The sequence below is a fragment of the Haliotis rufescens genome, unplaced genomic scaffold (genome assembly GCF_023055435.1).
Source record: "Haliotis rufescens isolate VD_foot unplaced genomic scaffold, xgHalRufe1.0.p SCAF_9, whole genome shotgun sequence".
In the NCBI taxonomy this organism is placed as follows: domain Eukaryota; kingdom Metazoa; phylum Mollusca; class Gastropoda; order Lepetellida; family Haliotidae; genus Haliotis; species Haliotis rufescens.
Genome location: NW_025964383.1, coordinates 39,622,478 through 39,635,322, shown reverse-complemented (window position 1 = coordinate 39,635,322; position 12,845 = coordinate 39,622,478). Strand labels below are relative to the sequence as shown.

At 38.4% G+C, this 12,845-nt stretch overlaps 1 protein-coding gene across 1 annotated transcript in view; it reads right to left on the bottom strand.

Annotated features, from left to right (window-relative positions):
* The window catches only part of LOC124139572 (inositol 1,4,5-trisphosphate receptor type 3-like), a 186,154-nt gene that overhangs the window by 88,190 nt on the left and 85,119 nt on the right, over positions 1–12,845 (bottom strand). The window contains exons 20-25 of the mRNA XM_048390658.1: positions 12,599–12,657; positions 11,528–11,657; positions 7,832–7,954; positions 7,457–7,564; positions 4,483–4,506; positions 217–324 (exon numbers count right to left, since the gene is read on the bottom strand). Coding sequence (XP_048246615.1) covers positions 217–324; positions 4,483–4,506; positions 7,457–7,564; positions 7,832–7,954; positions 11,528–11,657; positions 12,599–12,657 — 552 coding nt within the window. The remainder of the gene's footprint in view (positions 1–216; positions 325–4,482; positions 4,507–7,456; positions 7,565–7,831; positions 7,955–11,527; positions 11,658–12,598; positions 12,658–12,845) is intronic.

Below are 12,845 nucleotides of genomic sequence, written 5' to 3'. Positions count from 1 at the left end.
GTTCTCCCACAACCGACCACGTCCCGGAGACATAGATTCCTTTCCCATCTCAATTTTATGAATAGTACCCATTGTCTGTAGACCAATCTCGGTACTTACACTGGCAAAGTCCCACAGGTTCTCCCACAACCAACCACATCCCGGTGACACAGATTCCTGTCCCATCTCAGCTTTATAAATAGTACCCATGGTCTGTAGAACAATCTTGGTACTTACACTGGCAAAGTCCCGCAGGTTCTCCCACAACCGGCCATTATTCGTGGACACGTACACGATGCCAGCCTGCTTCTGGATCTTCTGACCTAGGTCAGTCAGGTAACAGTTCTGTAAGAACAAACACATCAAGGTGTATAACAATGAAAACATTGCGCCTGACCCTCTGATCCATTTAGTCCCCTCTTACGACCAGGATGTGTTGTTGGGTGCTGATTCTATCTTGGAATCTCCACAGAGGATCAATAGTTTAAAATGATTTAGGATCAATGCTCAAAAGAAATCATGATTGAGGATCAATGCTCGTAGGAAATGATAATTGAGGGTCAATGCTTTTAGGAAATCATGATTGTGTATTATTGTGCTTTCAAGAAATCATGATTTATTATCAATGGTTTCAGGAAATCATGATTGAGGATCAATACTTTTAGGAAATCATGATTGAGGATTACTATGCTTTCAGGAAATTGTGATTTATAATCAATGGTTTTAAGAAATCCTGATTGAGGATCAATGATAAAAGGATCTAGATGAAGGTAATGACTAATGTATGTGCAACTAAAACATCCACCTTGGATACAATGAAACCCTGTTAGTCCAGACAGTTACCATGGTTTCTGCTGAGAATATCTATAAGAAGGGGACATAACTCTGTATCCATGGTTCATTCATTTGGATAATCTCGCTGGGAATGGTACTGCCTGGAGTAACAGGTATTCACTTTTGTAGGAATTGACAAGAAAACCAAACTTACACTTCGAAACATAGACACAAGTAGACAGCTAAGACTTGGAGAAAAAAAGAAAAATAAACTGCTACGGATGGCTAAAACTATAACCTCATATTTATCACAATAGTTCATGTCATTTGCTTGATAAACACTAAAATCTACCAAAACTGAAAAATATACTCAATGCATGTTGAGCTAGGAAATGTTTTGAAAAGACAGAGGTCTTATGTTTGATTGGACCATTGTGTTTTCATACATTCATAAGTGACATTGGCCACAAGTATTGATGTGGTATAAGTGAGCCAACTCGTTAAATGCTGAAGTCAGCAATGTTGCAGTATCTGATATAAGCAGATGTGACCACGCCAACCAGTGGTTGATAGTGTGAGCAACAAGCCACGTTGTCAAGGCGACACACAGTTGGGAGGAAAAGCCCAAAGTGAGGCACGTCTTAGACGTTTACCACAAGCATGATCAGGGTGCTAACAAACCAAGAACATAACCTGGCGAACCGGGATTCAAACCCACAATCATGGGTTTCTGTCACACCAAAGGGAAGCAACTCTAGATCTGCACAGCGATTGTATGGCTGTCACGTAAGTTGATAAAACATAAATCCCTTTCATATTTCAGGTAATGACATAATATTAATTTCACAAGTTACTGTTTTGTTGGTCAGCCATTTTTAATATTTGGGCAAAATTGGAAATGAGGTGATGTTAAAATGAAATGAATGCACTAAACAGAATGGAAGCAAATATCTCCATCACCATGCCAGCAACAAAATAATAAATAAATTGCTCTACAAAAAATTATTTTCTAAACATCTGAAAATACCGAAATGATGTTTGGCATAAAATGATAACAAATACCTTATTTTATGTAACACATGTCATAATTTCTATACTTGTCCAAAGTTATATATAGCCACCATTGCGCTATTCTGAATTGTTTACAGCAAATATTGATTTTTGACATAATTGCAAAAAGTGGATGATTACATCTGCGTTACTGTTTACTGGGTCGACTTAGCTATATAAAACATGCCCCGTGTATTGAAAAATGCACCCTATTATTTATGTTTACATGCACAGACCATGTCCACACAACAATGATTTTTGAACATACTCAATACCTCTGTGCATTATTTACCATACTACATGACTTCACCACATGACACAGTCATCAGAGAGCTTGGATTGTATACACTTAGACAAGTTTATGCAACTGTTTCATCTTGGAAACATTTATGGGACCAACTATTGCAACAAGGTTTCCATGTCAACATGCACCTGGCATAAGTTAAATCAAGTTCCTTGAGACCAACCCTGGTAAAGGATAAGGATGATGGTCATAGGTGACAATCTTTACTTGTACACAGAGAAGATGTGAGATTCCAACCTGATGGTGCAAGCTGGTGTGTAGATATTAGTGAGTGAGCAATATTCCAGCAATATCACGGCAGGGGACACCAGAAATGGGCTTCACACAATGTACCCATGTCGGGAATCAAACCAAGGTCTTCGGCGTGACGAGCGAACACTTTAACCACTAGGCTACCCGACCGCCCCATATAGATTTTGAAGTATATATTCAAAACTGGAAACAAAACAAAACTGCACTTCTAAAAGAATTCTGAATTTAATTTCTCCCGTAAACCAACCAATCCAATCATATAATGCTACATCAAATTTTTGTGTTGACCCAAAATATTTTGATAATAACAATCTGCCATACCCTACAATTAAAGTGTAGCGTTATAACATTTCATGCCAAACTGCCACGGATCTATCTACAGTAGCTGAAACAAGAAAGGTTTTATTTCGTCAGCATCTTTGGTACAGACGCACATTGTGTTGTTTGGCATCATATTGGATACAGCTGTGAAATAACATGTCATCGCATAATGGACATTGTTATCTATTCAATAAACCAATCCAATAAATATGCAAATGAGATCACCTATCAAGCACTACTTTAACAAGCTCTATACATCGAATGAAAAGATCTGTACCCCAGCAGCATACACAAGAATCATAATGTAAAAGTTCTATCATAACATGATTTTGTTAAATGAATTTTGGTTTAGAATTGATTTGACTACAAGCTATGAAATTTGAACTAACTATACTGTTAGTATTACCGAATTTGGCATAAGTGCCAATGTGTTCTGAAAATAAGAAATAGGGGGCACTTATTACGTCGAATATGGTATGCTACATTCATTTACTAAAACAATTTTGTAACCACATGTCTTTGAGTTTGAGGATAGAGGTTCACAGAGAGCTGTATCCTGAAGATAAACATTCTTCAAAATTTCGCCAATCGGTGAATAAAGCGACAAGTAGCGACATGTTATCACACAATATATCTGTATCCAGTACAAACAAATTCACAATATGAGAACACAGCATCTACATTAGACGGCAGAAGCATTAAAGAGAGTCGAGTGTGCTGAGAAACATCTCCAGGACTCAAGTGTCATGTCATTCTCATAGCAGTGTTGAGACCACAGGTACAGAAGCTCACCTTCCTGTATAGATAGTGTAATCTTGTCATGTCAACATTAGGGAAGGATATTGGAGGTTTAATGTCTATCACAATATTTTACAATGCACAAGGCCGTATTGATATACATATCACGATATATAGTATAATTCTAAATTTTGAATTCCGAAAAATTTGAAACATCAATGTATGGATGGAAGTTCACAAATAGAACCAACAAGGATGATTGTACAACAAAATGTTTACACATTTAATAAATATGCAGCCATCTTGGGCCCTGGATGCTCGCTCCGGGGCAGCGAAGGTATTTGGCAAGTGTATAACATGAAACACCTGTTAAATGTCGCTATTTCAAATACCCCGATATACTGACCATGAAAAAAATATTTTGTGATACGTATGGAGGAAAGAATGAACCTCAATTTACCGATATACCGGTAATACCGCGCACCCTCAGTTAACACGTTATTTATCATCAGAAAATCAATGTTAGATTTGACTTTTATGTGTTAACAGGTAGTGAAACAATATGATGATAAAAATATTTATTGCTCTGAACAGTAAAACATTATCAACTCAAACGTAGTTAATGTTTTAGAAAAAAGTTTGGTCTCAGAAAAATGGTCTAATATCAGCACTCCGTTGTGATCAGGCAAAAAAAATTCCAACGGTTCCAAGCACAAAATGTTAACAATGTATCACTGTTTAGTTATACATGTAATTTTCATCTATATAGTGAAAATTAAATATCTTCAGACATGATTAAGAGTGGAGACAACTCACTTGATGAAACCGTAAATCTATAAACAAGTATTTCATTATATTCAAATATAAACAGATCAATAGAAGCAGTAATTACAACAATTCTGCAAATATAATTTGAATTTAAAATTTTAGTTGAATTAAATGACTCCTAGAATATTGCTCTAGCTGCTATGAGAATGAGTAACACCACAATATCCTTGAGTTCTTGAGAAGCTTGACATAAAACTGCAGACTCTGCAAAAAAACTTTAAAATTCCAAGTCTTACCCCCTTTGCGGAATTTGAATATGACTGAAAACACAGACAAAACACCATTACCTGGATAAACCCTTCTGGCCTTGGGACACAAGTGACATATTTTGTGGCTGACAATGTCCTCCACTTGAAACCAACATATGGTATTCGTCCCAATAAGCGCCCAGGGCGCTTAAAATAAAGACAGAAGGGGTGGGCGCTTATTGGGACCAATTCAGAGTCAAATTGGCGTAAATTCATCAGTAAGCCTTACCGTATTTTCTTGAGTATAGTGCACACTTTTTTTCCAAAAAACACAGCTGTGTAGAAGGGGGTGCGCATTATACAAGAATTAATAAGTTTTGATGTTTTTTCCCCCATGGAAAGACATTACTGTGAGCACGTTTCTGCGCATAATATTCAAATTTCTTTTTTTTCCAAAAGTCACAAATATCTAAATTAAACAGAATACAGTCACCCCCGCTTATACGGACTTCAAATATCCGGAAACCTCGGTTCCCGGACGATTTTCATTTAAAACGAAATAATTACTATATATCAATTTCCGGAACTGGGGGGGTGGGGGCGCTTATTGGGACATGGGCGCTTATTGGGTCGATTATGGTATGACAAAACACTCGAGTACACTCTCTTTCCAGACAAAATTGGAAATTACAAACCTGCTACAATAAAGAGATCCACTACAATTTCTGTTAGAGGCAGTATATTTTTTAGTCACTGTGCTTCAAAACACCCAATTTAGGTCTGTGAAAGTAGGTGACAAACTTTTTTTCCCAGACCTTTTTATTCGAATGATCAAGCATGTTAAGCTGTTTTGTTACATCTGAGGTTAAATTATTTTTGTCTTGAAAAAACTGAATTATGTAAACACATCCCAGCACCCCAGAATATCACATGGTCATCCTTCTGGAATTACGGAATAACTTTATCATGGGTTCACTAGTGTTCCAAGTCTTTGTGAATTTTAAAGAAACTTACATCACTGATTCAGGATGGACATATAACCATATAATCGGAGGTTAAGTTGGCGATTTTATCATTACTATTGGCGGGGATCAAACCCCGGACCTCCCGCTCTCCAGGAGGATGCTCTACCACTAGACCACGGAGGCGGTCATCAATCTAAATATGAAGTACACTCACTCCAGAACAAGCAGCTTTGTATCCATGAACTCATAACTGCTGCTTATGCTATGTGGCAACATTAAGAGAAAGGTTCAACCAATGGAATTTGAAACGTGAATTTTGCACTCAAAAAGTGACACATTTGATAACAGTGCAAATGTTGAGTTAGAAAAAATGGATGATATGTTGTTTAACCCAGTTCTAATTGAAGAACATACAGGTGCTTCTTAACGTCAAGACAAAAGTGTACCACACAAATTTGGAAAAAGTGGTTTCCACAGCAATGAAAAGACACCAAATTTGGTTTCCTGCAGTAGCCAAACTGACCTGTCCCTTTTTTCTATCTTTTTTCTCTTTTCCTCTCATTTCTTCTGTATTCTGCTATTTATAACAGGAAAATTTGACCAAAGAGTTGAGAAATCACACAATTGTTAGAAAGTGATGCAATTTCAAATTCCAATGTGGTCAAAGTAACACATGTTAGATCAATTTGCAAAATATTGCAAAATACTGCCAAAAACTTACATCTGGTTTTACAAAAGTGTCTGGCTAAAATTTTAAAAATATCTCTCAGAAAGATTGTCAAAAATACACAAAAAACATGTACATAAAGTGTTTATTATGTTACCGAGGAAACAAGAATGAAGAAATGCGCCTTATTTTTGTTCCATGTCAATTACCTATATTTTGTTGGTAAAGAAAACAGGTGTCATCCGAAAGCCACAGTCTTAGAGTGAGTGAGTGAGTTGGGTTAACGCCGCTTTTAACAGTATTTCAGTTATATCACGGCGTGTCAGCTTAGTGTGGGAGGAAAGCCCCAAGTGATGCAGGTCTCAGACATTTACCACTTTGGTGAAACCTACGAGCACGGGTATGGTGCTGACAAACCTAGAACCATAATCGGGGCGAACCGGGATTCGAACCCACAATCATAGGTTTCTTTTCTGGTGTGCCCAAGGGACGCAACTCTGCACAGCGAATTGCGGCGCCTTAGACGACTGGGCCACCCGTGCCCCCCCCCCCCCCCCCCAGTGTTTTTAAGAAAATTAGGTCATTAGGGTGAGGGAAAAAAATAAAATTTCAAACTTCCTATTTTAGTTTTGGCATGGGAAATGTGACATGAATTTTTTTCATAGCATTTACAAGGGGAAACAGAGACACTTAAGTATGGAGTCTCAGTGCAGCTTTGAATAGTCGAGCAAACAATTACCGTATTCGATGTAATAAGCGCCCAGGGCGCTCTCAAAATTAGAAATAGGGGGCTCTTATTAGAATATTATTTTGGTGAAACAAAATGGTGAAAGATAAATTTTGTGGTTTATGCTGACAGCCTGAAATGTTAATGTACGACAGATATAAATTTCTAGAATTTAATTGCCCATAATTAAGGGTGCATATAACACACGAGTGGGTATTGTACGCGAATAAATAAGTCTTGTGAACATTGCTCAGTTAGAAGGGGTGTCAATTGGGATTGTTCACTAGCCAATATATTAGCAAATACCACTGTGGGCGCTTATTAGAGCGGGACGCCTATTACATCGAATACGGTTCTGGTCATGCATTCAGCATCTTCCTCTTGTCAGGCAGGGAAACCATTTGTGTTTTTTAATTCATAAGCAAGATCATCAGGCTTGGCATTAATAAAAAATACTTCAAAGTTGAACTTATAAACCAATATCCACATTCCTGATATTTAGGATCAGCTGATCCGTAAACCCAAGTTGTAAACAATAAGTTTGTTTATAATGTTTCCGTCACTCTTATCCATCTAAAAATGAACATTATTCTAAGAAAATAAGGTTCATGTAACACACAAAATTGGTAAAATTGGTGCCGTTTCCATGACAACCACACATACCTTGTCTTGTCTCATGAGCCACACCTCCGTGATGTACTTCTGGTTGTCTGCTATGGAGACACCGTCACACACACACAGAACACTCAGCAGATCCAGGTACCGGTAGTTCTGGGAAACAGAACACACAATGCAATGTTCCAAATGTATCAGACACTTCAAACAGTGCAGCCAAGGGTACCGGAAGTCGAACACCCTTGTGTCCAATTTTGATAAACAAAGGTAACAAAAATGTCATTTTTTTCAACAGAGTACACATATATCAGTGAATTTACAAGTACGAAATAAATCATGAAGGAGCATTCCCTTCATTGTTCCAAGACAAAGACATAGATCAGCTTGTTCCGAGATTCCCATCCAAAACAAAGTGACTCCAACCTTGTCCGTGCGTAGAAGGTCGATGAACTTCTCTATGTGTTCGTGAGATATCCTGTCCACGATCTTCCGGTTGTCTCTGATTAGCTCCATCACCATGTGGGCTGCGTTCAGGCCAATCTTGCCCTGCAGAAACCATGAAAACATCAAATGCTGCCATGCTTGGAGCCACATTTAAAAAAAATATTCATTACTTTTTAAAATTTTAATTATATTTTTTGACAAATATATTTTAATTAATTTATCCTTTCCGTTAATCTACAATTTGTTTATCTCTCCAAATGGGGAACAAAAGTAACAAAATTCCAATCAGAGAGTTTGTCAGAACGTGTGAATGAGCTGCTGTTGTTTATTAGCAAGGTGTATAGCTTCTTATGAATTGAATGATATCGTAAATTCCGAGGTCGATGAACCATCAGCTCATCCTTATCTATCATTTACAATTTTCTTTTCATTGCTTGTTTCCACACAGACATTTTAAATAGTGCCCTCCAGTCCCAAGCAGCTTGTTAGTTTGTTTGTTGTTTAAAGTGAAGCAATATTATAGCTATACGACGACGGCCTGCATATCATCGAGTCCATCTTCCTGAGGCAAGAGAGTTAACTGACTTTAAAAGTCCAGTTTCCACCCTTGCCGAATTAGGCTGGAATTACTGGGTTCAATCGTAGCGCCACCAGTGGCTATTACCAGTTCTGTCCCGTCTAAGCCTCGCCTATGGACCAATCAGATTCCACCTCTCGTATCACTTGTGTTTGCTTCACACAAAATGGTGGCGCCTGGTCAGGACGATCTGATCGATAATCAAGATATATATTGTGATAAAACGTGTCTTACATCGTGAAATGCATTAAATCACGTGAGTACCTTGATTAAAAACATGAAAAGATTTGGAAAATATCTGCTGACAACGAGTTGGCGGTGCACATGTTTTGCAAATCCTGCAATCGACCGAAATCTGCACGACAGTTAAAGAACCAGATTTCTATTTCGGTGCGCGATTTTGATTGGACTATGCAAAGACTCGTTAGTCGAACCAAAATATAACTCCATAATACCAGCCTAGTTCGGCAAGGGTGGAAACTGGACTTTTATAGTCAGTTAACTCTCTTGCCTTGGGAAGATGCATCGAGTCTGGACCAGGGAAACAATGACTAAATATTATGAGCAACGTCCCACGCCGTCAGGATATCAACCAAGTCGCCCCTTACAACGTGCACATGGTGCTGGTCACCAATTCTGTGCCAGATTCCCCTTTGGTTCAGCTATTCAACAAATACAGAGTCAACATATGTGGAGAGTCAACGACGTCACATCAAATGTCCCGACATCCTGTAATAAACGTGTATACCAGCCAGGGTTTACAGTTCTAAGACAGGCACTGGCTAATCAGAAAGCATGAATTCAGTCAGCATCTACGACATCTTGGTACATTGTCACATGGTCGCCATAAAGCGGAAATAATGTAAATGTGCTGCTGAATTGTTTCTCGCACTCCCACACAGGTGAAGTCAGTGCAACACACTGCACACTGCATCAACGCCATGCATCATAGCGTCATCTGTTTTTTCCCCATGTTATAACTGTAATATTACTGCATTAGGTAGTGAATGCTCACACAATGCTCTGTTTCATCCCCATGTTATAACTGTAATATTACTGCATTAGGTAGTGCATGCTCACACAATGTTCTGTTTTTTCCCCATGTTATAACTGTAATATTACTGCATTAGGTAGTGCATGCTCAGGCAATGCTCTGTTTAGTCCCATGTTATAACTGTAATAATACTGCATTAGGTAGTGCATGCTCACACAATGCTCTGTTTAATCCCATGTTATACTGTAATATTACTGCAATAGCTGGTACATGCTCACACAATGCTCTGTTTAATCCCATGTTATAACTGTAATATAACTGCATCAGCTAGTACATGCTCACACAATGCTCTGGTTAATCCCATTTTACAACTGTAATATTACTGCAATAGCTAGTACATGCTCAGGCAATGCTCTGTTTAATCCCCATGTTATAACTGTAATATTACTGCATTAGGTAGTGCATGCTCACACAATGCTCTGTTTAATCCCCATGTTATAACTGTAATATTACTGCATTAGGTAGTGCATGCTCACACAATCTTCTGTTTTTTCCCCATGTTATAACTGTAATATTACTGCATTAGGTAGTGCATGCTCAGGCAATGCTCTGTTTAGTCCCATGTTATAACTGTGATAATACTGCATTAGGTAGTGCATGCTCACACAATGCTCTGTTTAATCCCATGTTATGCTGTAATATTACTGCAATAGGTAGTGCATGCTCACACAATGCTCTGTTGAATCCCATGTTATAACTGTAATATTACTGCATTAGGTAGTACATGCTCACACAATGCTCTGTTTAGTCCCATGTTATAACTGTGATATTACTGCATTAGGTAGTACATGCTCACACAATGCTCTGTTTAGTCCCATGTTATAACTGTAATATTACTGCAATAGCTGGTACATGCTCATATAATGCTCTGTTTAATCCCCATGTTATAACTGTAATATTACTGCAATAGCTAGTACATGCTCACACAATGCTCTGTTTAATCCCCATGTTATAACTGTAATATTACTGCAATAGCTAGTACATGCTCACACAATGCTCTGTTTAATCCCAATGTTTAACTGCAATATTACTGCAGTATATATGTACTACTCAAAAGAAGTTAAGGGCCACCCGATTCTTCCATACAACAAGAGTTAATCTCTCATCACATGACAGATGAAGTTTTGTAATATGAAAGAATCAGGTGGCCCTTAACTTCTTTTGAGTAGTATCGTACAAACAGAACACTGTGCCTGGTGTTCACATCAATCTGATGTCACTGTGGGAGCATTTGACTGTTGATTGTGAAGGACTTACTGTCATTTTATCAGGACAATGCTGTTTTAAAGAAGAGACATTCAACACATGAATTGATGAGCCCTATCTGAGCTCATATTGATTCACATCCTTTGAAACTAAAAACATAATCACTTTGTACCTCACTCAGAAAGTATACATTTTCACTTAATGTGATTTTTTCCCTCAAAAGAAATAGAATAATCACCCACAAAACATTAAAACAGAATTACTTCTTCCACTCATTGTTTTTGTTTCCATTTTCGCTTAACGCCACACTCGGCAATAATCCAGCTATATTACGATAGTCTGTAAATAATCTGTCTGGACCAGACAATCCTGTGATTGACTCCAAAAGCATTGATCTAGGCAATTGGAATACGAAGACATGCATCAACCAAGCAAGCAAGTCTGACCACCAGATCCTGTTAGTTGCCATTTACAAGCGTAGTCGCCTCTTACGACAAGCATGGGTTGCTGAAGACCTATTTACCCCAGATCTTTCGGGGTTTCTTTCTCACATTCCGAGAAAGGTTCACTCACTGCTCTCACAATCAGGAGGTTCTGGGTCCAAATCCTCTGTGGGAATGTCTACATGTCCCTTAATTTTAATTGTAATTCACATCTCCACAAATGGAACTCTTACAAATTATGGACATAAATAATCCAATAATTGCAACATGAGAAAAATGTAATGCAATGTACAGCTATTAGTGAAAAGAAGAGGTGTATCAACCAAAACACGGTTATAACAGAAGAAACCATGGCAACCAGACCAGAACTGGGGAATAATGGAAAACAAACCTACCTCCTTATACTCGAACTGTGTGAGGAAGAAGTCGATGTACTTGGCAATGTACAGCTCGTTTTTGCGACTGTCACCCATCAGGTATGTGTACAGCACATCATACGCCTCCACGAAGATGTTGGTCAGATGCCTGCAGGGAAATACGGATTATAACGGTTGGTTGGTTCGTTGTTTAAAGCCGCACTGAGCAATATTCCAGATATATGACGGTGGTCTGTAAATAATCGAGGCTGTACCAGACAATCCAGTGATTGATATCATGAGCATCGACCCACGCAATTGGGATCAATGACATGCATCAATCAAGACAGCGAGCCTGACCACCTGATCCCGTTAGTCACCTCTTACGACAAGCATAGTCGCCTTTTACGGCAAGCATGGGTTACTAAAGACCTATTCTACCCCGGATCTTCACAGGTGGATTAAAACAGAGCGTTGCATACCAGGGGGTTCATACCATGCATACTGTCACACACCAAAATTGAAATTCGTCATTCAGTGTTAAACAGTAAATGTTGTTACTATTTCTGCTATTTTTGTCAAGCTGGTCTTGCAGTTTTAGGATTGGTGCATGTGTTAACCAATTTTTAATAAAAAAGGTATTGCCAAAATATACATGAAATTCCATGAATGTTGGACTCACAGTTGAATATGGTCAGTTGTTTACTGGCCGGAATAACACAAGTTACCTCCCCTAATCATCTGTGAAGTGTTTTTAAGAATTGACTTTTTTTACTTTAATGGAGGCATCAACAGAAAAACCAGCAAAAACACAAAAGAGTCAATTCTTATGAGTAAATAAGTCAACCACAGTAACTTCACAGACTGCTTACTTAATCATTAACACACAAAAAACTGTAGACAACAATACGAATTCATTGACATCATTCAGCGCAATAATGAAAACGAAGCTCCGCCCACCCTATTTACAGCCAATCAGGAAACAGTAGTCCGCTAGTGGGCGTGGCCTATGTCTTTGGTTTATGGGAACATGAATGCCTCAAAATTCCTTTGTTGGCCGATCAAGTGTCATGTAATCACGTTGAATATATTTCTTAGGTTATAACTTACCCTCGGTCATCCTTGCCTCGGTATGGAATCTGGAGGAGGCTCACAAGCAGCTCCACAATCTGTCAACAGAGGTAGGTATAAACACACACACATAGGTATAAACACACACACAGGTAGCAACACACACACAAAGGTATAAACACACACACACAGGTATAAACACACACACAGGTAGCAGCACACACACATAGGTATAAACACACACAGGTAGGTATAAACACACACACAGGTAGCAGCACACACACAT